The sequence below is a fragment of the Amia ocellicauda genome, chromosome 9, assembly GCF_036373705.1.
Source record: "Amia ocellicauda isolate fAmiCal2 chromosome 9, fAmiCal2.hap1, whole genome shotgun sequence".
NCBI lineage: Eukaryota > Metazoa > Chordata > Actinopteri > Amiiformes > Amiidae > Amia > Amia ocellicauda.
Genome location: NC_089858.1, coordinates 7996754 through 8024484, shown reverse-complemented (window position 1 = coordinate 8024484; position 27731 = coordinate 7996754). Strand labels below are relative to the sequence as shown.

The window sequence follows — 27731 nt, the reverse complement described above, 5'->3', positions numbered from 1 at the left end:
GTCTACAATCATAAAAATTATAAAACCCTCATTAAAAGAAAAGTAAGCTATTAATACATGCACATGAATGTTAGTTACAATTAAATAGGGGGTAACAAAGTTCAACTCTAATAACCATTATTGTAATGAATGCATATTTACACAATTAGACTTATAATCAACCCGGAGTGTACTGGTGCATATCTGTATCTCATTAAAAAGACAAATTTAGACATTCTGGATAATGACAACTGTAACAACAACTGCTATTATAAACTAGGAAGTGCAAACAACTTTACTCAACCTTGTCAAAAACAACAAACAAAATAAAACTAAAAACAACCATCGTTTATTTCCTTTGTTTTGTTTGTTAAGCGAGAGACATACATTAATGTGCCATTGTTTGCTCATTTGTGCACCTTGCTCATCTAAGGTGGTCTTGAATGTGTTTGCATGAATACACTAAACACTATGCAGGTGAACTGAAACGTTAATGATGAGTCTCACCCATCGTGTGATCGCAACTGGGCACTTCCCTTCAAAAAACGGTCAAGACTTCACTGTCCCTGGGCACTCGGAGACCATAGCTCATTCATTGAAAGGTCCTTCATGTGACATGGGGGATTGTAACCACAGCGCTCTCTCTCTGTATGTGAACAAGGCCCTCATTCGGCACACCCTTCCCCCAGTGTGCGGAGATGCCCGTGTCCTCTGTTCCTCCTTGTATCTCTGGTTGAAAGCCAAGGTGTGAAATGGCAGAACTGAGGGACATGCAAAGGGGAAACGCCAAAAGCATAACACCCAGTTCCATTCTCACTTTTTCTAATTTGTTTTCTTCTCTTCTCCCTTGGGCTTCTCTAAAATTATACTTATTTAGAAGCTGCTTACCCAGGACAACCTGGACGTGTGATCCCAGAGGCCCACTGGGGCTCCTCTTTAGCAGAACCAAGGTGAGGTCAAGTGACTCCCTCCAGTCAATCTAAACTGTACATTTTCCCATCCCCTTTTAATTGGGGGGTGAGGTGTGTGTTGTAAAATGCCAGTGCAGTTTATTCATCACAAAGTGCTCATGATTAGTACGAGGAAACATTTCGTGTTTAAGTAGGAAAAAAAAAAAAAAAAACAGCAGGAGCATGGAAAAGCAGATGATGAACCTCAACAGCTATGTGTGCAGCGGTGTGTTGAGTCTTTAACACTAATAAACACGCCTGACAATTAAGCTGTCATCTGAACCGGCTTTTTACACCTGATCAACCTGCTGAATGGAGGCAGAAGGAGCAGCTGTTGAGAGCGACAAAACAGAGGAGACCTGGCAGCAGGTCGTGAGTTGATTCATCAAAAAAAATAAAACACGTAAAAGCTCATTGACGAATTGCTGATTCATTCACTGAAATCAAGGCTTGGGCTGCACTCCCAAGCTTATGCTCATCAAACTGTTGCGGCTTATTATTAAATCACAATGTCTGTGCTTAAAACTAACAAACTTTGAAGCAATATAATTTACAATATGCCACATTATTGCTCAAAAATCTCAATCCTGCCTTCCTCAGGAAAAACGCTGGTCGCCCGTACAGTTGAGCATCATGGTTGTGCTTCAAACTGCAATCAGTGAGTGAATAAACGAGGATTGGCTCTTCAGCAGCGACTAAAACACTGAGAAGAAGCTTGAATGAAGTGGGTTTGTGGGGAAAAAAAGCCTTTATAATACAATATGGTTTCCACCTTTGAGAAACTTCAGAAGACACTGTGTCAGAGATCTAAGCAAAGCATTCAGTTCCAATAAGGATCTCCACTCTCCACACAAACAAGCCGAGCTCATTGCAGTGATTTTACATTGGCTGAAAGGACTGCGTTTGCTTCTCCACACTGAGATAAAAGGAGATAAAAAGACCAACTACTTGGCTCTGGGACTGGATACAACGCTTGATGAAAATCAATGTAGAATTTCACAAAAAAAATGTGGATCTGTGATGTGAAGTGAAAATATGGGTAGAATGAGTCAAATATGGCAGAGAATCTAGCACTCCTGTAAAAGGTAACATCTTTACATTGCAAAACTGTGTGTATGTGGTACTATATATAAGAAAACGTCTACATAGACACATAAGCATGGTTTCTGATTGCCCCATTGGGCTCCATTGGGCTCCGTGCCATTGCACAGGTACCATGTGAGCAGCAGAGTGGCAGATTTGATCAAAACAAAAACATCCACTAAACTGGAAGGCCATTGGAAAGTATAAATCTGTTCATTATAGAATAGGCATTTGTTTTCTATTTGGATTTGACAGGACCCAGTTCAATTTGTGTGAAAAGTCCAGTAAGTGGTGGTGATTTACTCTCAAGTTCATTAGTTGTTTTCTCCCAAAGAAGACAAATGCAGAAACACGACCAGACTGGGGTATTTAGTATTCCGCTCACCTGAGGGTATCGTAGCGTTGCTGGCCGAGGGGTCGTGCAGTTCAATCCCCCCGGTCCCGTGCAAGGGCTGCTATTGAACCCTGGACCACAGCTGTCATGGGAAAACTCAAAAGCAGCTTTGGATCTCCTGCAATCCCCCTGACGTAACATAATCTTCACCTTTAATCAGCTCATAAGGGAAAGAAAAAAAAAGCTCAGAAAGGGGAGAGGAAATAAATAAAACAATAGCATCACAATTTGAGCTAGAACATGGAAAAAAGTTTTTAGTTGAAAAAATTGAAGTCTGTTTACTGCAGTTTGATGGCTTAATCACGCAATCAATAGCATTCTGAGGGCGAGGGAGCGCAGAGCGAGTGAGCTGATGAAAAATACATGAGGTCAGAGGCTTGCCTGGGTCTAGAAAATTAAAACCTGCTCTGCTACATCTGTTCAATATCGACAGGAGTAGCGGCAACTCCCCCCCGCCCCTTTGGAAAGAAGGGGGGTAAAAACATATTCGAGACTTTAATTAAGACATTGTTTGTTCTTTGTTTTTTAATAAAAGGGAGATTTGATACCTGTTCGTAATAATGAATAACAAATGTAAACTGTGCAGTGCTGTGGGCCGCGATGAGGGAAGTAAAAAAAGAACTGCTGGCCAAAGTGGGTTTATTGGAAACGCCACAGAGGCAGATTGGTGTGGTGCTGCCCGGGCAGCTCCTCGACTGATGCGTGGGCAGGCAAAATCTGAATGGCTTGAATAAAAATGAAAACCGTGAACTTGGTTCAAGATGCACAAGCATTGTCCTTTAAGTTACAACAAGTAAAAAAAAAAAAAAGACCACTTATTAATAAATAAATGCAAATATAAATTAATAATGAGCACTGACCAACACACAATCCTTCCTCTCCAGATGAACTGACACAAACCATTAAAACCAGTGAAAAAGCTGGCAGGCCCACTGAGACGGCCGGGAGACAACCAGTCAAAACATGACACCTTCAGTACTTAAATCTATACAGTACTCACACGCAGAAATGAAATATTTGTCTTTAAAAAGGCACTGCTATACTTAAATTTGAGAACAGACTCCTTTAAATACAGTGTTGAATCACACTGACTGAGTCTGCCAAGCAAATTATGATAACTTTCAAACTGTGAAGCAGCACATTTACATTAGTGTATGGCATTTGCATAAGGGGTTTCTAACTGAAGATAAGGCACAAACGTTCATTATAAATCCTTCAGCTTACATCTGGATTCAGATCATAAAATGGGTTAAACAAATATTTACAGTGTTGTTGCCAACTCAAAATATATTTTTAAATGACAGCATTTGTACTCGTCCTTGATCCTGTTGTGGCTATGACCTTTACCTTTGGTTTTATGACTACAGATTGGGAGAGAAATCAGGGGAGATATATATATATATATATATCACACACAAACACATACATCCACTGTACCTTTGAGGAGATTCATCAATTAGGGGTCCTTTAAAACTGTCTTGTCTGCACAATATAGCTTTCAGTCTCTCTTTATGGCTTCCAGCAGTGGGAAGTGAAAGGCCAGAGACTTCTCATCACTGTGACACAAACAATGTTTGTCTATTGACCCCAGTAAACAGTATTCATGGCTCGAAACCCTGGGGAAATATGGCCCTAATGTTAAAACTAAACCGTTTTGCCAGGCATTTGCATTTAATTACAATCCATAAAGAGAGATGTATTTCAAAGCAACACGCATACACAATGCTGACCCCCCCCCCCCACCAAGTGCAGACGCACCGCGTGAAAACCCCCATATGTTAAACAACGTATGTCTTCAGATATTTATAGAAGAGATTCTTGCCGCCTCAACACAACAGTAAATGTGTTTTATGAGCTTCATATCAGATCCAGAGCACTCTCCCACTGTTTTATCAACACAATGAATCTCAGTCAGAGCTTCCAGAGAACCAGCTGTAGACGATTCACCAATACGGGATGCAGGATGGAACGCCAGACAATCCAACACACAAATTATTATTATTTGTAAATCTTTTTTATTAGACAGCCTCCAAATATAAAATAAGCATGATCTTGAACAAAACTGTCCCAAAGGTACAAAAAACTAAAATTACCAATAAAACAAAAGCAGTGTTACAGCTTCCACATTCTAATAGGAAAAACAATATATATATATTTACAAAGGGAAAACAAAATAACATGTCTACGTTCATTCTCCATATTCAGAAACATTTCCATTTGCAGGCAGGATATCCAGCAGTAAATAACTTAATGACTGGTTATAGATATCTGCAGGTAACATTTAAATATTTTCCTACTCGTTATTGTTACAATCACATGCTAGAAGCAAGAACAGATGGCAACTAGGGGAGTTTCAAATTTTCAATGAGTTGAAAATGGACTCTTTTTCAGTTCAATTAAGGGCAAAACATAGGCTTTCTGACAGCTTTAATTGACACACCTATGAAGAGAGGTCTGTTGATAAGGAAACCTGGGAATTCAGCGTACAACTATAGCCAGAGATCTGAATTCGATCCATACAGAAGGGGTATCAGATTGTGATGAAGAATAAATAAAGAATAGCAAAGGTTCTATTTTAATTTGAGCAGGTCCGTTAGACATAATGAGTATCTGCTGGAATCAGATATATTAAACCAGAGGCTGTAGAGGTTGGGAACCAGGCGATCGATGGGATTGTATTTAGGGGTGAAAGATGCAGCAGGTTTTATCAAGTAACACATTTTGCGCTGAAAAGTGATAACCCTCTCTCCGTGGAGAAAAAAACCCAACAAACTAAAATTGAACATGAGGAATGTATCGGGTGGTATGGAACAATAAGCATCTAAACTGTGGATGGTAAAAGCCCCGTGAAAAGTCACAGAGTAGATGAGATGCACTGGCCTCTGACTACTATTTAAACTGTAACGGACAATTTCAAATTATACTATACTTAAGGTATAGATTCAAGGGTATTCAAGGGAAATAGTACAATGATGCTTAAAATACACATCTGTTAGTTCATCATGACTAGTTTGTCAATTTACACACTGGAGAGAGACAACACTTAATTTCCATTCCCTACATAAAGGATTCATTTGTATTCACCAAAATGTGAATAAATTGTTTTCCATTTCTCAATAAAATAAAACATGCACAGGTGACAACCATATGATGAACAAAACAAAACTTGTACTAAAAGTGTTCTATAGGAAAACATTTAGTCTGAGGAACTTTTCATTCTGAGATTAACTTAATATTATGCTTCTGCGGCAAAAAAAAACACAAAAAACTTTCACTTTCATTCAACTTGAGCGCTTGCCACGTCTCTTTACACGAGTGCTCCTGTTCCCTGACAATACAAGAGATCAAAACATCAATAATTCAGAAGTGCCAATCCAGTCAGGCCTATACCAGGTGGAATTTACATGAGTCAAGGAAGGAAGTAATGAAAAAAATGTTTTTATTCAGATATAAATTTTAATGCATTTCACCGTGCTGTCTGGCAATGACGTCTGACATTTGTTGGAAACCTTGCGATTGTAATTGAAATTTCATTATCAGGGCTGCAGCAAACAAGATAAATTGTTTAAGATTAACAAACCTAAAAAAAAACAAGTAAGGATTTCTGTGATAGTTCAGAAAATTCAACACTCTCTTCTAATACTTTTTTCTCTGGCAAGGTTTTTCTGAGAACACAGCCTGGCGATTCAGAACAGTTCATACACTCTTCTGGGAAAAATTATAATTCTACCTAAGGATACTTCCAGCTGTAGTCTGATAATTGTAAGGAAGTCAAGGTCTATTTATAGCATGTTGCTTGTAATTCATTTTAGTTTAGACAACAACATTCTTTCCAGTTCAGAGAGTTGATCATGAATGATTAAAACCCTTTCTGATGCTAATGGGACTGAACAACAAACTGCACAACCTCCCCCAACCCGAAAACTGGTTATTTGCTCCACTTGAAAAAGCAAGTGATCATAAGGCCACATCTACTCTTGATGTAAACAGGCAACCATGACAAGTTGAATGAAAGCAAACCTCCTGGCAGACCTGTATAAATGCTATAGTGATGGATGGGTGTGGGGGATTGTGTGTTCACTGTACACACCCCTGTGCTCCCCAACATGTCTGTCACAGGCGTGAAGAGATGTCACTGTGAGAAAAATATAGCGATAATTTCTTTAGATTAATTATCAGTTCCTGGTAGAATGAAATGACCGAGATAAGCACAGGTTTCTAATGATACTTATTCCTGGTCCTGGACAGCCATAAACCTGCAGGCCACGTTATACAATAAAAAAATACAATGTTGAGATGTGGTAGACCTAAGCTAGATGTCTTCAGGATGTGTGACAGCTGATGTTTTATTTAGGCTGTTCTCATAATCCAAAATATCCCCAACTATGTCTATCCTGACTCGAAAGTCTTTACAAGGCCGCTCTGGGTTAGGAAAAGTTGGCAATGTCCACCAAACCCATAAACTGCTGCAGGGAGTGAAGATTTTGATAAGCTTCACCCAAGAACACTCTCGTTGTTGATCAGACAGATAGATGGCTGAGGTCTCTGCCACGTTCTGAATCGACTGAACCTTTCATGCCGACGTTAAGGGTAGATCCCTGGCAGGAGACTGGAGAAAAGTCGGACCCCCAGCCCCGCAGCAACGTCTCCGTCCTGGTCATTGGCGGCAGGTGTCATGGAAGGCTTCAAGTGTGCGGAAGTCCCTCCAGGTTGGCGGCAGCCCATCTTGGAGATACTTCCCACAGCGCTGGCATGGAGTCTGGAACAACTTGATATAGCTTCTCAACCAGGTCTAGGAGTAAAAACAACCAGAAAACGCACTGTGAACCCTCAATGAGACACTCTGCTTCAAGAGCTGACAAGCACACTCATTAAGAACACCCAAAAAGAGTGATGTGTCTTTACAGTGGCAAGGCAAGACCTGTAGTTAGCCATTTAAAAACAGTATAAAGAAAGAAAACAAGACATCATTTTTGATAACTCAGGGACCAACTGCATAAACATAAACTAAGTCTTAGTATAGTTATACTAACGTTAGAGACTCAGTTAATACGTTTGAGCCAGTGGGAGCAGTCAGTATCAGTGACTGTCACCATAGTCTCAGGCAAGCAGTTTCAATGGAAAGACTTAAATTCTAAGATAGCATTGGGGTGAGGAGGCTAACTTTTTAGGCTCAGTTTTAGACAGTTTTGTTTTTTTATGCAACTGTCTCACTAGACTAGCCTTACTGTCCTTTACCTTAACCACTGGGCCACTCCAAATTCTGAAGGAAGAGTTCTGGACTTTGAAACGTCAGATTTCTTATTGTTTGGTCAGCTAGTGAAGCATGATCTGGGTCTGCTCTGTCAAAGTGTTGTCTACAGGCCGGTGTGGAAAATGTTATGCAGGGCACCATCCCAGACTCTTCTGAGTGCTCTGAGGTGACCCTGCTGGGGGGGTGGCGACCTCTGTTATGCAGTAACATTGCAAATGAAAACAACCTTCATCTGCCATTTAGGTAATGTAACAGAACCCATAGTGGGTGCTGAGCTTTCCAACTTTGGCTAAAGAGATTCTGCGTTGCTGTAGAAACACTGTGTCACTCACACAAACCATTAAGGTTTGTGTGAATGGTCTGAATGGTTTGTGTGACTGTTTTTTTGGTAACATAATACACAGTAAGCCAGAAATAAAATTAATGAACACCGATGAGACTGCTCTCTCGAACTGGAACTGGCTTTGGTCGCCAAAGGAAAACAGCTACACGAACAGGAGAATCAATCCATCCTAAAGGACTCGATTCTCCAGCATCTTGAAAAAACAAATTGATTCTTTAAGAAAACGAAACAGAGAAAATCTACAGTAATCAGAGCGGGGGGTCAAATATCCTAAGGGTTCAACTAGTATAAAGACGAAATAAGAATGAAGGTTATGGTTAACAAGAAAGATGTCAGATATTCGATATTTCACTTCAAGCCTTCAAATGACAGAAATACAAGACTGAAAACATTTATTTTTTGTAAACAATCCTCCCGATTAGCCTTAACATATTTTAAACATACTGTGACAGAGGTACAGTTTTACAGGGATACAAAACCTGTCAGACAAGAAAACTAAGCAAGTCTGGGTTTGCTGGTCTTAATCTAAATTAAAAAAATTATCTCAGTACTTTTCCCCTTTCTCTGTGTAAAATAACTGAGAGGTCTCACCCTATTGTAGATTTCACATAACCCCCAAAGCTCACGGGCCCCCTGGCCACAGGTCTGATGATTTCAGCAGGGAGACTGTGGGTCAGGTAACCCCCTGTCAACGAAAGCCTATATTTTACCTTTGGAAGGATTATTATATTGACACTTCTGGTTAAAGCCCAGATTCTCTCTGTAAGAAGTTCTCAGTGGTCTTTTAAAAATCGATCTGCCAGGCTTGTATATTTAAGCTGCTTGTCCCTGTGTCTTCACACGATATTTAATGCTTCCACGCTACACAGCTTGCTGCTGCTTGCGCTTGTCAAATAGCATTTTCTGCTGGACGGATTTAATAGCCTGCAATCCATTTGGATGCAGGTTTTTATTGCATTTTTACATTTAATTTCCTGCCGAAGCATGGGAGAAAAGAAGACATTTTCCAGATGATGCACAATAAAAAATAAAATCAAACAGAACTTACCAGAAACAGATCTAAACAGTGCCATTGGATAATAACCAGCAAACACTAAAATATTAACCACGATGCAAAGCCTGCACTGTTCCTCCAAATAAGCAAAAACATCTTCCATTTCAAAATAAATTATTTTACATTTGATCAGATCAGATAAGTCTTTACCGCTCATACATATAGAATGAATTCATGTTCATGTTTGTAAAGAGGATTTACGAAGGAAGCACTTGACGCGGAGGTAGATCTGAGTAGAATATCTGCCAATTAGTTTATTTTATTGCAAATCAAGGCCATGCCCGCACATTTGGGCATGATCAGAATAGCCTTCCATTGATCTTAAAAAGTCGGATTAATCAATCTCAATTCCTTCTGCACCAAGAGAAGTGCTGGCTGAAGAAAGGGGCTATTTAAAGATGGACTCTGAGAAAAACGTCTAATATAGCAGCATATGGATTTTTTGTTTTTTTCTTAATTTGCAGGGAGATAATGTGCATTGACACCTGGCCGTAGGTACAGTGCACAGCACAAGCAAGAACAGATGCTAAGCTAAAACATCTGGATCCAGAATGACATGGAGGCGATGATTAAATAGCAGGTTTCTGATGTAAAGATTATAGTTAGGAAGATAACAGCTGGCGACAGATTAAGTCTTTAGGCATTCAGAAATGTCTCTTCCTATGTTGGGTACCCATTAGAATAGTAATTTACCAAACATCTTTATTACACTAAGTTGCATTTGGTAAATATATTCCCTATACTGACTGTGTTTACAACATACAACAGTTGCAGAACATATGAAATCCTGGCAGCACATGAAACTAGAAGACTTTCTTCAGCCGCGGATTTTCTCTTACATCATACAGTTGCATAAAAGGGTCAAATTTTTTCCCAAGGCAATTGGCAGCTGCTGTAAGAACTGCAGAATGGGTTCAGCACTACATGATAAAATTAATTGCTGACCTCTCATTTACATAATCCATTTAAAGGGTGCAAGATTAAGAGTGAAGACACACATATATCATCATCTTCAGCCTATAACTATCCACTGCTGGATGAAGGCCTCCCCAAGATGGGTCCACTTGCTTTGATCTATTAGTCTTTCTTATCCATGTTATGGTTCCATTGGCACCACAATAAAAACAATAATTAGTTGAGCTATATGGAAAATGAAATAAAACTATTGTATTAACAAAGAATTGCATCTATTGTGAATAATTGTGTTCATAATAATGAAAATGAGCTTAAAAGGTTCAATGAAAGGCTTACAAAAGAGTACAATTCTGTGATTACTTAGGTGAAAAGTTCTCCAGCATTTGAGTAATTGAAGATGATCTCTTTCCCCCATCTGTGCGTTGGCTGATGAGCTGACAGTGGAGCAGACCTTGGTTGTGTCCTGGTACACATGTTTACAGGAGGGAAGTAAACGTTTGGGTGATTGTCTATATTTAAGGAGAGTACTAACCATGAAGGACCGCACCACGACGTCCGGCATCTGAGGGAGCTGGTAGTGCAGCAGGGCTGTGGTAGCGTGGTCCGTCACCTCGGAGACACCATAGAAAACTACCGTTAAGTCATTTATGCAAACTTCACTTCACGTTAATTAGTTCTATTTTTGAGATGATGTCTTTCTTACTATAGATCAGTCACATATTTAGGCAAATTACAAATAATGGAACTTAACCTAATCACATTAAAAGCTAATTAAACAAATCTTGTATATCCTGTAAGAGTAAGAACCAGTCAGGAGGATGGTGTAGTCGTCCTACGGACCAGACTACCAATGTGAAAAGGACTTTTCAGTCCTGAAGACCAAATTAAAACTAATAGTAACTGCAATCAAAACACCAAGAAACTCCCTTTCAACCAATTTGAATCCAGTAGAATTGTATTTGAACATTTTAAGATCTATTTACGGTGTGTTGTGCAGGCCTAATCAACTCAACAGAGACTAATTTCACAAGTCCAATAGGTATTCTCAATCTTCAACATCAACACAGGGATTACAAGCATAACCCCCAGTAATTGAACCAGGAAGGTTTTAGATTTTTTATTAAACATACAAATCTGCTATTTTTAATACAAAACTATTACAGAGAAGCCTGACACAGAAACTAAAAAGCAACACCAATGTGAAAAAGCATTTGCACCAGGCAAATGTATCTTTAAACAAAACAAAAAAAAGAAAAAAAACACCCTTGCCTTAATGTCAGTGTTGCCTAACTTGCTTAGGCTGCAGTATTTCTGTAATTAGAGTCTGTGTGTCCACGTCTGGGTGTGTTTATGTGTGTGTGTGTGTGCGTGGAATGCAAGTATATTAAGTTGAATGAAACGGGGACATATTTTGAAAAAAATAAAATATGTGCATTTTGCAACCCCTAGAATGTGTGTATTTGGTGAAAAAAAATATATAAAAAATGCAATAACAGAATGCTAAAATTAGCAATTCGTGTCACACAGATGCAAAATAAATCAGAAATGTATGCATCAACGTAGATGCTAAAGCACTGAAGTGATAGGCTGGGGTTCAGCGCAACAGAATAAGACGGGTAACTGGAGTGGAAAAGTTGCCAGAGAAAGACATCCACACTGTCCCCTTTATTAGAATAGTCGTTGTTTTTTCCTACCATTTGTGTTGGTTTGTGTGTATAAAATAAATAAATAATTAGGGCATCCTTTGATACAGTGCCACAGATGTGTAAAAGTCACTTGAAAAGCAATTTCCTTTAAAGGCGAACCTCGAATTGGCTCGCTATATAATTCTGGCAGCATGTACACTGCTGCGGTGTATAATTCCCTTCTAATGAGATGCGGAGGAGAAGATAAAAGGTGAGAAGTGTGGTCGGAAACTTGTAATGTTTGCTGAACAAAAAGCAGGCGATATTAAAATAAAAAAAGGAAACTGGTGGGGGGGATTAAAAAAACTACAAAAAATGCAAGCAACATGTATAACAGTAGAGAGGGAGGGATGAGGGGGCAGGAGTTATTTGGAGGGAAGGGGTCCAGTCTGATCTATGGATACCCCTGGTCCCTCTCCAAGGATGGTCACAACTAAACGCTCTTGGCAAACAAACTCTACAACACTCAATGGCAACTGACATCAATGGGAGTGGACTGGAAAGGATAGGTTTCTTACCTTTTGAAAAACTTGGTAGTTGGACTTTGACCATATGTCAAGCTGCAAAACAACAAAGATTTTAATTTCTTTACTATTGACAGATCTTATGAAGCAAGTGAAGCATGTTTTAATATCTCAACCTACTACATAAATATATCATTTTTGTTATGCATTAGACGTAAAGAGTTTTATGTTGGTGATGTGAAGAGAGTGAAGTAACATCTCCACATTCTCAGAAGAGGCTCTTCCTAAAAGTCCCACTTGGCTCTTGTAGGCCTCATTAAACACATCTCAGCTGAGTGAAGGAGACACGGGCACATGTAAATTGCACTTCTCAAACAATTAATGATTTACTGCTCTTTTTTTTCTCGCAGGTTATTACTGGGCATACAACTTTCTTTTCAGTATACATCTGTAACTCAACATTGAGCTCTCTCTTTAGTGGATGTCTGCTTTTCAGTCAGCCAACTCTGCCTCGGTAGGCTAGTCTGTCAAGAAAGTTGGCTGTCTTCTTGCTGTTTGAATGGGAATGGGTGGTCCTGGATGAGGAAGAGCAGAGTCTTTAGATAGAGGGAAAGAGCCGACGTCTACACTTAAAGGACAAGCAGCCTGTTGTGAACAGGTCAATACAAAAATGCTGCCTCTCTTAATATTAATCTAGAATAGAAATGACTAAAAATGAATGCAACTTAATCCTTGCTGGGAAAAGCATGAAAGAAAATCACAGGAAATGGGTATTACATTTCTCTAGAGCACAATTAACACATTATATTGCTATCCAAGATATTACAGTGCTGATGCAGGCTTGAAACACTAATGTGGTTTTTAATTATTTTTCTTATCGTTATAGTAAAACGGAGTAGGAATAGCCTTTGGATTCTGAAGGTTATTTTTAAAATAGTTTCAAACTAAAATTGATCGCTTTACTCAGCAGAGATCTCATACTACTGATCAATAGATTTCAAAGTCATTATCTGAAGATCGTCAAAGAAGCCACTCTAAAGTCATTGGTGTATCAGCCCGGGTAACAAGTGCCACATTCTCTAAAGACTCTCATTAAAAAAGAGGATTTTTGAGGATTCAGTTAATAATAAATAACGGTAAACTCATTTTATTTAACAGGTAAGTATGTGTAATTAACACATGAAATCAAAGACTGATTTGCCAAGGAGGTGCGAACGGAAATGTGCACAACGGCACTAATCCCATCACTGAGGTGATCAATCCATTCACTGAGATGGGATAAGAATTACAGTGAAGGATGGGGGGGTCATGAATAGCTTTTGGCCAACAAAATCCCTGTGCAATAAATAATGCACCTGCTAGCTTCAGTTGTATTGCTCCTTACTTTTTCACTTTCAATCATGACACGAATCTGTAATGCCACGAAAAAAATCTAAAGAAAACAAAAAATGCTGAAAACACAATATCGGGGAATGTCCTTCTTCTCTGAATTAAACTGGTGCGCCCTTCTCTCCTCTCCCTCCCCCCCGACACGTTTTATTTTTTTAATGTTAGGATGCCAGTGCTTTTCCTGTTTTTTCTTTCCCCCTTCTCTCCCCTCACTCCTTTAGCATAACGGGAGTGGTAATAAGGCAGTTTTGTGAAGGTCGTCCGAACAATTTCAAAGGCGATAACAAATCAAAATGTTCCCTGAATCTAATATCAAACAGGGCTGGTGTCAGCATTTATTAGAGAAATCGGATTCGATCCCCCGCCGCCCCCCCTCCCCTACACGCAGCCGGCCTTTGAAGTTGGAAGAATGCAGGCTCGCAAATTACCCAAGAGACGCTTCTGATAGTCTTTGAAGCCCTCCTTTGATAGTGCCTTTTTTTTTTCTCTCCTTTCCTCTCTCTCGTACGCTAGGAGGCTAAAGCAGCCAATTCTGCTCTCTTGGCACATTGGTAATTAGTGGAGAAATCGCATAAACATGACCCAGGAGCCCGGCGCGGGAGAATGCTGTGGGACCCCCGAGTTGTCTTTAATTCATGGAAGGTGAGGCTTTGGGGGGCGAGAATCAGAAAACGCCGTGTGGAGCCTTGGCATCCCCCCCACCCCACACCACTTCACACTGTTTCTGCACGGCTCACAGTAAACGCTCTCCAACGGGATCACGTGACGTGGCAGATCTTTTTTTTTTTTTTATCTGACTTTCTTCTGCTCGCTCTCACTCTCTGCATATTCATCGCTCCATTTATCACAGGCTGCTGGTATCTGCTTCTTCCACCTTCTCCCTGTCAGTCTATCTATCGCTACAGGTCGCTTCATCTTCCCCTTGCCATCTCTCCACCTGTGGGAGCTGGATGATGAGCTCCTCGTGCACACTGCACACTGAGAAAGTATCTTGGACACTACATTTTTGTATTATTTTTTAAGTATTGACAGACACTCTCAGAAAGTCACCGCTGTTTTGACTGGGAAAGCATGCCACCAAGTTTCCACATTAATCCATTAACAATTTCATCTCTAAAAAGCAAGTGAAATGAGCCCAACAAAAGGGTTATTAACCAGCCACATTTGTCCTCCTTATGTTATTATTTGTCGTCAAGGGAAATGACTGCTTTATGTTCCCGTCTTCATATTCCTTAGTGGAGTCACTAAGTGGTTTCAGCAAGTGACTGTTCAACTCATAACCCTGAACCATGTGACTTCTGCATGGCTAGATGTTGTCTTAGTGAGCGAGCTGCATCTTCATGTATGCCTCACAGTCTACAGTGCCGGTGCAGTAAATATATATTTTTTACAGTTTGTGCTCCTGGTGACTTTAAGCATCAGTACCGTACTGTGATTTGTGTGTGTGCCCCTGTATGGCTGTATGCATAGTTGCAGTTAAAAGTGTTCACTCTTCATTTGTGTCAATGTTATGCAGCAACAAATTTAGTTTCATAAATACTGTTTACTAAGCTATACTTATTAAAATCAGTGATATCTTTCCAGAACTTGTTTTTCAGTTTGAACTGATGAAAAGGGCGTGGGATGTCAACTTTGGACTCTCCCATCACCGATTTCTCTTTTGTCTTTCCCTCATCTGCGAGTTGCAGGAGTCTTGATCCAGAGCCTGAGCGGATGGTACAAGCAGTCCAGTACCATCGCCCTTTCCCCAGAAACCCTACCTTGCCATCCTCAGAGTGCACGTTCTCGTTGAATGCCCTCACAATCGTCCGATCGATAAACAGGCTCCGCATCACCACTATGGCTTTTAGCACTTTCCCCAAAGTCACCTGTGAGACATAAAAAATACAGAATTAGGTAGCCTTGCCTTTCATGCAACATTGCACTGTGTACACTTGGCAAGCCACTGTCACACAGCTACTGCATAATACATTCACCAGTGCTTACAGTTTATACAGCATACATTGTATACATCTGATACATTTTATTGTTAATATTTTGCCTGGAACTTTTGGCTTTTCTTATTTCTGTGCTGAGAATATAAAATTCAGTGGGGCCTGATTATTTAAAAAAAAAAAAGCCTGCACTTCCCAATGACTGTCCGTAGAAAGGTGAGTATGTTTTACGGCTGCATCAACATGTTCAACTGACCTTGTAGGAACACATCTATTTACTAAGAAATAAGTGATTGTTTTTTTTTTTTTATAATGGTGAATTAATTTTTGAAAAAGTTCTGAGTTCAGGACAAGTGAATGTGATGGTATGTAACCTAAAATTATCAATACACACCACGGTAATTACAATGATTTGATTGATATATATGATTAAATAAATACATACATAAAAACAGGGGTTTATGCAACAGTGCCATATTTTCTACTTTTGACCTTCAAATCATGTGTTAAAAATGTGATGCCTGTACATTTGAAACAAACTGGAGACACATTTATCAAATTCATATTATAAACAAAACCATAAGCAAGATATTCAGGTGTTCCAACACATTCAATATGGGTACACAGGGATATGAAAAATGCAGAAGGTAAATGACAGTCCTTGGGGTAGTTTATTAAAATATAAGCAGAACATCAAGGTGTAAAGCCAGGTTTGAGGATGAAATGCACAGAACTCTGTCCCAGAGACATCACACTGTGACACGCACAACACAACATATTGTAATGACAGCGTGAAAGCGCTAAGTGCAACAAAAGCGCATTGAATTCCTCCTTTATTTGTTAAGAACTGTTCAAACATCAAAGTCATCAATGTCGGGTAACAAAACAACACCATTTATCCCCTTGCTCCTGCATCTGAATTATTTATTTGCATCTTCAGCAAAGAGAATCAAACTTGCAAGCTGACAGTATCATGTTATTAAATCTTCGATTCTACCAACTGTTTAACACTAACAGGCGGTGTGGACTGCAGTCTTCACAGAGCATTTTGCAAAGCAGGCCGTTGTAAGAATCATTTAGGGTGCTGTTAACTATGAACAAGGCAGGGAGAAAACTGGGAAAGGTGTTGCATACAAAAAAATATATGTTTTAAGAGAGATTCCCTAGTGGGTTTCTTGAATGAACACAAGCGAATATATTTAGACAGAAGAAGAGTGATGGTGGGTTGTGGCGGGGGACAAATGTGTGAGTGTTTATAATTCACACACACACACAAACATGAAAATGTTGAAGACTGTCTAAAGAGTTTGGCATTAAAGTGCTAAAATGTCTTTTTTTTCTTTTATAATTTGTTTTACATGTGCAACATATCTAATCTCCAGAGTGTGAAGATACACTTATGTAAAACATTATAGCTCTTTGTTTTTTAGGTGTTTTCATCTCACAAATGTGAGTAATTATAAATAATTGTATTATAATAGTCAATTTCTACTTCAATAAAAGGCCAGGTAGTGGGCATGTTCATTAGCACCTCTTCGATAGTATGGGGCGAAGGCTCACACTCAGCAATTTCTTGTAAAACAAAATTCAAACAGGTGTTCATTGCCAGTCTTCAGATTTATAATTGCACTAATTATAGTAATAAACAGTTGGAAGACTAAGCAGGCTGTTAAATGACTGAGTTAAATCTAAAAAGATTAAGAGGAAAAAAAAAAAGGCAAGATGGCATTCCTCTACTCTTGCAGGGTATTTTACAGTTGTTTTTCTCCCCCCCTCCCAAGATCAAACAATGTTTTTCTGAAATTCCTGTGGGATCCCAGACTGAGCACAGAGGTATTGATTTGAATCTGAGATGATTCTGAGCAAAAAAGGAACATCATCATCAACAGCAGCAGCAGCAGCAAAAACAACAACAACAAAAAACACATGTAAAAGATTCCCAACATAGCGTTAAACGAACTGTGCGGTTTTGTAATTCAGCAAAAGCAATCTGTCTGAAATGTTTATGGCTCATAAATGTGAGTGTGAAAAGAACACTTAAACAACCTGTGTGGAAGAGCGAAAAGGTTCATGTGCCACATTCATTGTTAACATGAGGCAGTTGCATCTCCAGGACTGGCTCGGTTTAATTTAACACACAAGTTAACAAACAAGCAGATTCTTAAAGCAGCTGTCAGAAGTGGCTTTGGCAAAACAAGGAAATTTTAATGGCAAGTTTTTTTTTTTTTTTTTTTTTTTAACAATAATCTCTGTAGTTAAAATTAATTATCTAAAAGGAGCAAGCCTAAACATATTGTGCAGCTCCATATACAAATCAGCATTCTTCATCATGAATTGATAGGCTATGAACGAAAAGGCCTTCGGCTGCCCTTTCTTCTTGTTCAGCCATTGTTCCCATGTTAAAAAATATGAGAATAAGATAAAGCAGTCTCTGGGGACGCGGAAACTACAAGTCTCTGCAATATGTTCCACATGCTCCGCGCAATTTGTGATGAAAATGCTGCAGCGCACACTACACAACCCGCAACGTTTCTTCGGGTTTGTACCAAGTGAAAGACTACACATAAATGGCTGAGAAAATTCATCACTTTGTCCATCACTTTATCTTCAATGCCGTTAAGCCGGACAGTGTGGGTTCAGTACTTTTACTGTACAGATGTCAGCCTAGACTTTGTCCCTGGTGCAGCTGGATCAGACAGACATTTGTACTACATAAAGGTACAGCCAAGGGCTTGAAAGGGTTAATGAAGTGACAAACAAATCTGTTACTATTTAATATATTTTACTCAACAGTGGTGGAAAAGTCCAGGTGCCAAGTATTTTTCTTGAGCACAGGGGTAATGGTAGATTTCTTGTTTTACATAATATTTCACATGGGAGAATAATACTCTTCAGTAACATTTAAAAAATGGTTATACTGCAGTTAATAAGTAATTGGAATCACGGTTGTTTGTAAAGTGACTTTGCTTTTTTTGTTTTGGACCAACACAGAAAAGAGACTTTTTTATACTTTTGTTGGACAAATTTATCAATTTCTTTTTGGCCTTGTTCTTATGTAGTTCCAGGAATGCACACAGACAAAAATAATCAATACACAACTCTATTTTGGGACTTGTAACAATGCTGTTTACCAGAGCAAGTAATTTCTACAGAGGCTCCATCGAGTGGATGGGGATCTGGATAAATACGTCTCCTTCTTCAATTCATATCTCAGTTAGTCATGACCAAAAAATCAAAGACTCAGGGACACATTTGTAGTAATATTCAATATTAAATTGTCTCATTACCCCGGAGTTTTGTGGGGATACAGACTTTTTAACAGCCATTTCAAAGTATTCACAGACGAATTGACACATATATAGCCCACACATTAATCAATACATTAGAAACTGAAAAACGTTTAATCGAATGGCACTGGCAACATTTGATTGATTCAATGTAGCTGTGAATTAAAGCTTTCACACTATGAAATGCTAAAACGCAATAAAAACAAAAACAAAGAGGAGGCAAGTGTCTTTTTTAAGTGATAACAGGTGGATCTTTCTTTTTCTTCTTAATAACAAACAAGCTGCACCATTTGATGTAGGCAAAGCACAGCATTGTCCCTGCTTCCATTCAACAACAGAAACAAATACAGAAAAAATAGACTACTTTTAATTTGTCTTTCTGAACACATGGATGCTTTCAAGATGCCCAAGAAACTGTGCTTTCTTACAATTGGGAAAGGTGATTGCTAAAAATATGTGCAAGCTAACTAGCTGAACTCTGTTTGGTAACAGAGTGCCAGAACCAGAGAATCAAATTACAGGAGATAAGCTGAAATAAACAACGCAAAACCATCGCACAGTGGCGGCTCAGTAACCACAGCTGTAATTCAGAGCACACACTTTTATTGACAAGCCTTTATATCAATTATACTTCAAGGAATAAAATACCAGTTGTCATCTAAGTTTAGATATCTAATAATGTTTACAGTTTCCTTTTGTAAGAGCACGTGCTCTAAGTGTATTAACTCCACTATAGGTGACAGAAGTGTGTCACTGTCACACCTCTCCCCCATCAAACTCAAGCAGCAGCACTTTTTGTACCAAACACAAAAGATTTTTTTATTTTTTACATATGCAGTAATTAGCCTCGATCGCGGGCCCACCATGCTTGGCAGAAACATGATGTCTTTGAAGAAGAAAGCTTTCTATGCATTGACTGACATCTGAAACGATGGAAATGAAAAATTATTCCTGACAGAGCACCTATTACGGTAAATTGGAGGGGAACAGGGCTGTTTTCTAACCTCAAAAGGAAAATAATGCTGACTGTCAAAAAACGTATTTCCGTATTTAATACCCTTCAAATCCCCATTCAGATATTGAGCAGGTATGCAGATTACGTTTGTCAATTGTCATTTACAATGCATAATACTCCTTACATGATACGTCAGACAGGAAAAGGAATAGTATTCCTCTATAAATATTATACAGATAGGTGCTTTGCTTTTTTCTTTTGAGAGTGCTGCCTTAGAAAATTATATGGCACTTAAAAAATAATAATCAAATCAAATTAGAATAAATGTAAGAACTGAAAATAACAACATAACAAATAAGTCTTTGCTACTAATACAAAAAGTTTTGCTTTTTTTTGGTTTAAGGAAGAGAATTGACAGTGCAGAGAAAATGCAGAAACACCCATTCATGTTTGATGAGTTACATACTTTCCTACTTCTTTTTACATATTATTAAATTCATGACTGTGGTTCCATCTCAAAGCCCAGCGCACATCTGCAGTGGAGCGCCATTCAGTACGGAGACAGGTGCTCAGAGCTAAAATCTATTACTGTCGACAGGCTTCTTAATAGTGCAAGAAGCCTCGCTTTGGCACTCCGTTCCACAGTACAACAAGTTTCCTTCCAAACCCTATAGTCTCGTGCACTAACAAGCCTGGGCAAACGCTGCCAAAGTTATTAAAAAGAACAGAGAGGCCTGTCTCTCATGTGCGTCTGCTTAAATTCATAATTCTTTCCTTCATGAAAATAGTTAATGCAATCAGCGTGTGGCGTGCCATGCTCTACATCTATTTTTTAATTATTATGCCTAGTGGAAGCAGTCAGAGTAGTTTCAATGTTATTACTAAAACTTAAAGGAAAGAAAAAGTAGGGTATATCTACTGCATTACTGCCAAAATTAAAAAATAACACCCAGCCAACCCACAGACATAAATACAACAGGGTGCATGCACATGAGAGTGGACAAAAACAAAAATACTACCTCAAAAGGAATAGAAGAAAAAACATCTTTGCTTTTACCTCTGGAGTGGATAATATGCTACATATAAGTAGGACAAGCACATTTGTATTTAATATGAGGTCCCTGTCATTGCAGGATATAAGAAAGCACTAGGCAACATAGAGTACTGTATGGTCTGCGTTGTGGTGGGATTATCAATAAACAACAAAAAACGACGACACTATTAAAATCTACCACTCTGAAGGTGTGCATCATCATAAAAAAAAAAAGCATACACAGACCTCTACTGACCTCATTAAAAATAACAATAGCAAATACAAAGGGGACAGAGAGAGAGAGAGAGAACGAGAGAACGAGACAGAGATAGGTAAATAACATTGCTGAAACACTAATACTATATACTAATACTAACGGACTTGTTTTTTGAGTAAGTTCAGCTGGGGGGCACAGCTGAGTGTTCAGCTTCTTCATATGGGCCCATCTCACTGTCACCTGTTGAGCTCAGGTTGGGCTGGAATGGCACCAAGCTACCGCCACAGCCAGACGCACTTCAGCTATGATTTCATACAAAACACTGGATGACAGCAAGTTGATGGGGGGGGGGGGGTACAGATCTATTCCAAATCAATATATTTTTGCAAGGCAATCAAAAAGGCTTGTGACTAACAACAGCAAATCAATCAACATTAACCTCTGGTAGGGCAAATCAACTGACATGTATCGAAACTTAACATTTAATGAAAGTGTAATCTAACAGGATAATCCTTGCACGACCAGGGAAAAATTAACACCTGACAGTCCTTATGATAAGATGGGGGGGGGGGGGGTGGTTGCAAGATTGGGCTGGTTAAAAAAAAAAAAAAAACCCTGGTGCTCTCCTGACAGATGACTTCCCTGGGGAAGAGTCACTTCAATTTATTATTAAAGAAAAGGATCGCTGTCTGGCATGTCAGCCCCCACAGATTAAGTCAAAAATTATGTAGAAGACTTTCCACAGTGCTGTGCATGAGCTGTTATTTACATATACCCCAATAGAGCATAAAGAACATTAAAAATAATAAATTAAAAGGACTTTCACAAAACTAACAGCATGGCTTATAACTATAAATAGATTGGCCATTATTTGAATTTGTATGATGGACATCTGAGGAGACGCAAAATGCCCTGCATTTAGAAATGTATCCTCAATGTAAAGCCAAAGGTTGCATGTCAAATAGATGCACAATCCTGAACTTAAGCTACATCACTGCACCCAGAGCAACAAAGCCATACACTCACTGGCTTCAGTATTAATAATGAAGTTTAATACAAGCTCGAGCGTATGGGTAATAAGATGCCTTTTGGGACCTATTGCCATTCTCCCAATAACAAATCGCCTCTTTTTAGACACTACGACCAAGAGGCCCCAGCAGTTACCAAGCAGACCCCCGGGGAAAGACTCCTGCAGGGCACAGACACGCGAGTTGGACACGTCTCTTCTCCACAGCACAGCACAGATGGATTTTGATGGGTTACTCTGCCTTTTTTCTGCTTGTGCGGTTGAGGATTTGTCGGTGCTGTGAAGATGAAAACGGGGGGGGTGGGGGTGAAAAGAAAGAAAGCAACACACCAATAAATAAATAAATAAATATTTAAAAAAAAACCACACAAAACAATCCATCTGTTTCTGGGCCCTTGGTATTGCAGAAATCAAACGGCTGAGATGAAAGCCAGTGAGAAAGCACCCCCCCTGCACTCTATATCCAAACCCACACACAACGTACTATATGGACTGAACTGAGCATTTGTCCTAAAAAAACAAATCACTCTATTCTTGAGTAACCAGATATCAAACACCACCTGCAGAGAACAGATGGTACGTTTTCTAGTCAAATTTGGGGACACAGGTAATACATATCACTTAAAGCACAATTAGTAAATGTTTCTGTATTATAGATTGTGCTTCATGAGACATTTTTTGTTGCGTTTATTTATTTATAAAAGAACATAACAACATATGAAAGTTTACAAACGAGAGGCATTGTGCTCGTTTGGTGTCCATTAATAAATAAGTGATCCAAGGATCCTATCCAGTCCCCGGGTGCGTGTGTCCCTGCTGATCTGGAAAAGCTCCTCTGGTTTGATGTGGTTGATGCCTTTCATGATTTTGAAGACTTGAATCAAGTCCCCACGTAGTCTCCTCTGTTCCAGGGTGAAAAGGTTCAGTTCCCTCAGTCTCTCAGTAGGACTTTCCCTTCAGACCTGGAATAAGTCTGGCTGCTTGCCTCTGAACAGCAGCGATATCTTTCTTGAAGATTCTCAATTACTCTGCACATACGCTCTCGCAATGCATTAGCTCACCTTCTGTTTAAATTTAGACCATCCAGTTTGTACAGGTCCCATCTATCCCAGAAGAAAGACCAATGCTCCATAAATCTAAAACCCTCTTCCCTACACCAAGATTTCAACACGTGTTAAACTTTGTAATCTCTGCCGGTCTCCCTGGCCATGCACGTGGTACCGGAAGTATTTAGGAGAAAACTACCATGGAGGTTCTGCTCTTTAGTTTATTTCTTAACTCTTTAAATTTGTCTTGTAGAACCTCTGAACTTCCTTTTCCTATGTCATTGGTTCCAATGTGGACCATGATCAGTGGATTCCCCTCAGCTTTGGCCAGTAGTCTGTCTACTAGTTTAGGGAGATCTGCAATGTGAGCACCAGGCAGGCAAGATATCATGCGGGTCTCCTTATCACTAGAACACACTGTGTGATCTACACCTCTAAGAATTGAGTCTCCTACTATAACTACCTCCCAGTTCTGGGGAGGAGTGGGCACCATGGTGCGCTGGTGCTCAACTGCCCTCCCATCACCACTGTCCAACTTGGTGTCCAGCAGTTGGAACCTGTTGGGCATTTGTAGCTCTTGGGATGTTTCTAAGGGTTGTGTGCGCCCTTCTTTGCGGTTACGACTTACTATAACCCAGCAGCTCTGTACATTTTCCTGCTCTAAGGTCTCAACTCTCCTAGGTTTTGGCGTGCACACCATCTCTCTAATGGGATGATTGACTAATTCTTCCATATCACTAATACAGCGCAGATCAACAAGCTGAGCCTCAACATCACGGACCTTAATCTGTAGGATTTCAACATGCTGACAACGTTCACAAATTAAATCTTCCTGGATGACTTCATCCAGGAAGGCAATCATTCTGCAAACATGACACTGTAGCGGGCACATGCTTCTTTTTTTTTTGGGGGGGGGGGGGGGGGGGATTTTGGTTTGTCCCCTTGTCAACTGCTTGACTTTTTTTGTCATGAGAAACAGCGCAGCTCTTTCTCAACAGTACCCATTTGTCTACCTGGCCCCAATTCACACCTAACTGGCTCAAACTAGTTCCACCTAGCAACACTTAAATCCTGCTCGTCCTTGACTAAATCACCTTTCCTTCAACCTATTTACTTTCACCAACTGTACTGAACTGATTTAAATTAAGGCAAACTACAGACAAGATTAATTTCAATTAAGGCAGTTAAAACAAAATCAGGAATGCTAAGACACTGAAACTAGGAACACAACAAGATGGCTGCCTCTCACCTGTACTGTCCTGTATCTGTCTATGGCAACTTGTAAATCCTTCAGTTTCTTATTATTTATTAAACATTAGATTAGATCTCTGTCTGAGATTTGATTTCATCTTCTCTGTTTTCAATACAAAGCAATATTTATTCATATTTATAAAGTGACTTCAATCACAAATTAAATCATGTACATCTAATGATTCCAAATTTCTTCCAAAGTTTAAATCTAAAAACTTTGCAATGAACAGTAAATAGTTATATATATTAAAAAAAAAAAAAAAGATTTGTGATGGCCGGAAATAATGTCGAAAAAGAGTTCATGGTTTATAAAATGTCTATTGAAGTTCAGATCAACTCTTCCTTTAATTGCGGTGCAGGAAATATAGCAATGCCAAGAATTAAAAGAACACAAAAATTAACCAAAACTTCCAAAGATCATTCCAGAATTAATGAGAATTACACAAAAAGTCAGAAGCTCATCTATGTTTCCAGTTCAGAGGAGCGATCTGAACGCAGAAGACTCAGACAGCCTCCAGCGCTGTAAAAATCAAAAGAGATGACTGGCCCTTAGACTCCGCGCCTGACAAAAATTCTCTGACTACAAGGTTACTGCAGAAGCGAAATGACACGCATGCTTTCCGTCTCTAGACAACTCATCCCATCTTTCTCTGGCTGTTTCTCTTTCATTTCATCCCCCCTTTCTACTACTGCTTCAAAACAAGAAAAAAGAAAGCTGTCATAAAATTCCTGGGATGTTCACCACATACAGTATTACAAGAATATATACTTCATTGGTAACAACTGTTTACTGTCCTGGAAAAAGCATCAATCTGATGCATTTAATTTCCCTCATGGCCGAGATTTCCATCCTGCCTTCCTGAAAACAGAACTGCAACAATAAAAACGGCAACTCGTTTGACAACGAGGGAATAGGGTGAAGTTCCCACCACTGATCACATGACCAAAGCATGTTCAGAAGCTCGGTGGCAGTTACACCAAATTAATAATTTGTCAATGAGATTCACTATCATTTAAATACCAAAAAATGCTGTGGGTAGATTGAGATTGAGATATGAATGGGTTTTCCCACTTGGGGGCCTAGCTGGAAGCTGATTTTTGTATGTGCCGCGAGACTGGATGGCAGCGTCTCCAATGAGTCGCACACATACAGTTGTACTGGTGCATCCCCCACCATCATTGTACTGTTTTAGGAGCCTGTCTAACATCACAACAGGGGCGTCCCGGGAGACTCGCCGGTGGTATTCCTGAACAATAGCTTTGTTGCAGCCACAAATATGGCTCACACATTTGAGGCTGTTACACATGAGCATCAAAGCGGCCGTTCTGCGTTCATATTAGGAAGCACAGATCTGGGTGTGGCTGAGGGGCACATTTGTGGAGATTCACAGATATATATATGTTTGCATACATGTTTGTATTTTAGCTTTCCTAAGTGTGTTTTAAAGTTGTAACTAAACGAGTTCATAAAAAGAATAAGGTTTCTACATCCTCTTGGCAAAGAAAGTGAACCAAAACATTTAAAAATATAAAACTCATTTTTTGTGTTCCCGTTATAGACGATTAAAAACTGATCGTACTGCCTGTGATGACTACACTGTTCTAACACAGATGGTATCCTTTTTTCAGAAACTGTGGGCTGCAGAGCAGGATCTGAAGGTAGGTGATTTGTATCAACATTGAAGAAACCGGATCGTTTCTTAGCAACAAGTTACTTTTTAGTCTTTCGTGTCCCTCGTTTCAATTAGAGGAGTGCTTTTGCACAGAAGTACATGGAGTAGTGGACAGGTGATGAAAAAAGATCCAGACAACAGCTTGTTAGAGTTGTTTTTAAGCTGTGCAGACAAGAGGAGCGAGATATTTGGCAATAGTGTCATTTTTGAAAATATTAAAACATGAAAAATGTACTGCCGCCAGTTTAATAAAAAAGCAAACTACATGTGAAGGCAGAAGGAGTCTTATGAAGAGCCTTAAAAAAATGATTGGCAGAATATGAACTGCAGGAGATTTTAAAGCATTATTTTTGCAACACCGAAACACCGAGTTAGGCTGCTGACTTTATGGCCGTTTGGTTCTTGGTTGTAAAATTTAATAGGCTGTTAAAAAGGAATACTGCTGCTGCTGGTCTTGTAGAAAAAAGCAAATCCAAATCTTTCCCTGGCCCCTCTCACACAAGAATAAAGACAGCCCTAGGAGTTCCCCTACAGAGAGTAAAATAAACTGTAGGAGGAAAGAACACAATCTGACTGCTACGGTTTAAGAAGACAGAAAAGGAAACATGCGTATAGCTGTGCTGGAATAATCTATCGAAATTCATGGTGGTTTTATACGTGCTCTGAGATAGCCAGCAGGGGGAACTAGTTTTGTTCTGGGAAAGAAATCCAACACAAAGAATCAGTGGTTCCCACCCAGGGCCCATAGCATAGAGGGTAATTCAAAGTTATTGACAGATGTCCAAGAAGTCCAAGTTGTGAGCAGATGCCAAGGTTTTCAGGAGATTGATGTTTTTCTTTTCCAGTGTGTAATGGCAAACTTTTTTGAGAGAAGAGTGTGTGTAACCCTATGTAACACTAACCTAATCAGGTAACTCCACAGTCATTCAAAATCTAGCTCAAACAACCTTATTGACACCGTAAAACTGTTGCTACTACCAGCATCTGTACGCATAAACATACAATTGACATGGCTATTCTTTACGGGGACTGTAACCCTAACCCTGACCAGATTAAAATGTAACCCGCATTTGATGTCTGATATGTATAATGGAGTTAAATTACTCAAAATATTGCTCTGTGAACATCCTAAATGTAACCGTTAGACAATTCTAACCTTCTTTGTATCCCATATTAAATTATGACTTGTTCAAATTCTCAGATTTTCCATTATTTATTTATTTTCATTACATTGTTCTTAAAACATATAAAGATTCCATTAATACAGATATGGCAATTAATCAGTCTAACACCTAAAGCATATTTTTAATATTTATTCTGAACTGTGAGGTGTCAAAAGGAGAGACCTTACTTAAGACAACTGCCAAATGTCCTAATGGTGGATTTGCAACAGCATTTTGGAAAAGAAACACTGTTTTAAGCGACTCCAGGGTACAAAAGCAGCCTTAGGATTTATCAACTGAAGTTAAAGAAAAAAAACAACAAAAATAAAAAAGGAAAAAGTATGTTTTACCTCCCACACAGCTTCACACATGTAAAAAGTGGCAAACTAATAACAGCAAAAATAATTCCTCAAAAAATTATTTCTATTTTCCCATCCAAAGGGGCATATTGGGTCACTTTACCGGGTTAAGATCTCATTCGCCTCTCTAAAGAGTTAGAAGCCTGAAGCAAGGTAATCTGGTTGAACAAAATGTATCCTGACAATGTCTGTCCCAGGCTTGCGATGACCTCCGACTGTTTTTCAGCGCTCCTCAGCACAATGAGAACTTCTGAAATTATTACAGAACACGCTGTC

The 27731-nt window shown here is 39.3% G+C and overlaps 1 protein-coding gene across 1 annotated transcript in view; it reads right to left on the bottom strand.

Annotated features, from left to right (window-relative positions):
* Positions 1-4404: 4404 nt before the first annotated feature.
* The window catches only part of med27 (mediator complex subunit 27), a 70864-nt gene continuing 47537 nt past the window's right edge, over positions 4405-27731 (bottom strand). Inside the window, exons 5-8 of the mRNA XM_066712945.1 lie at positions 15271-15378; positions 12176-12217; positions 10505-10582; positions 4405-7198 (exon numbers count right to left, since the gene is read on the bottom strand). Of these exons, the coding sequence (XP_066569042.1) occupies positions 7064-7198; positions 10505-10582; positions 12176-12217; positions 15271-15378 (363 nt within the window). The 3' untranslated portion in view covers positions 4405-7063. The remainder of the gene's footprint in view (positions 7199-10504; positions 10583-12175; positions 12218-15270; positions 15379-27731) is intronic.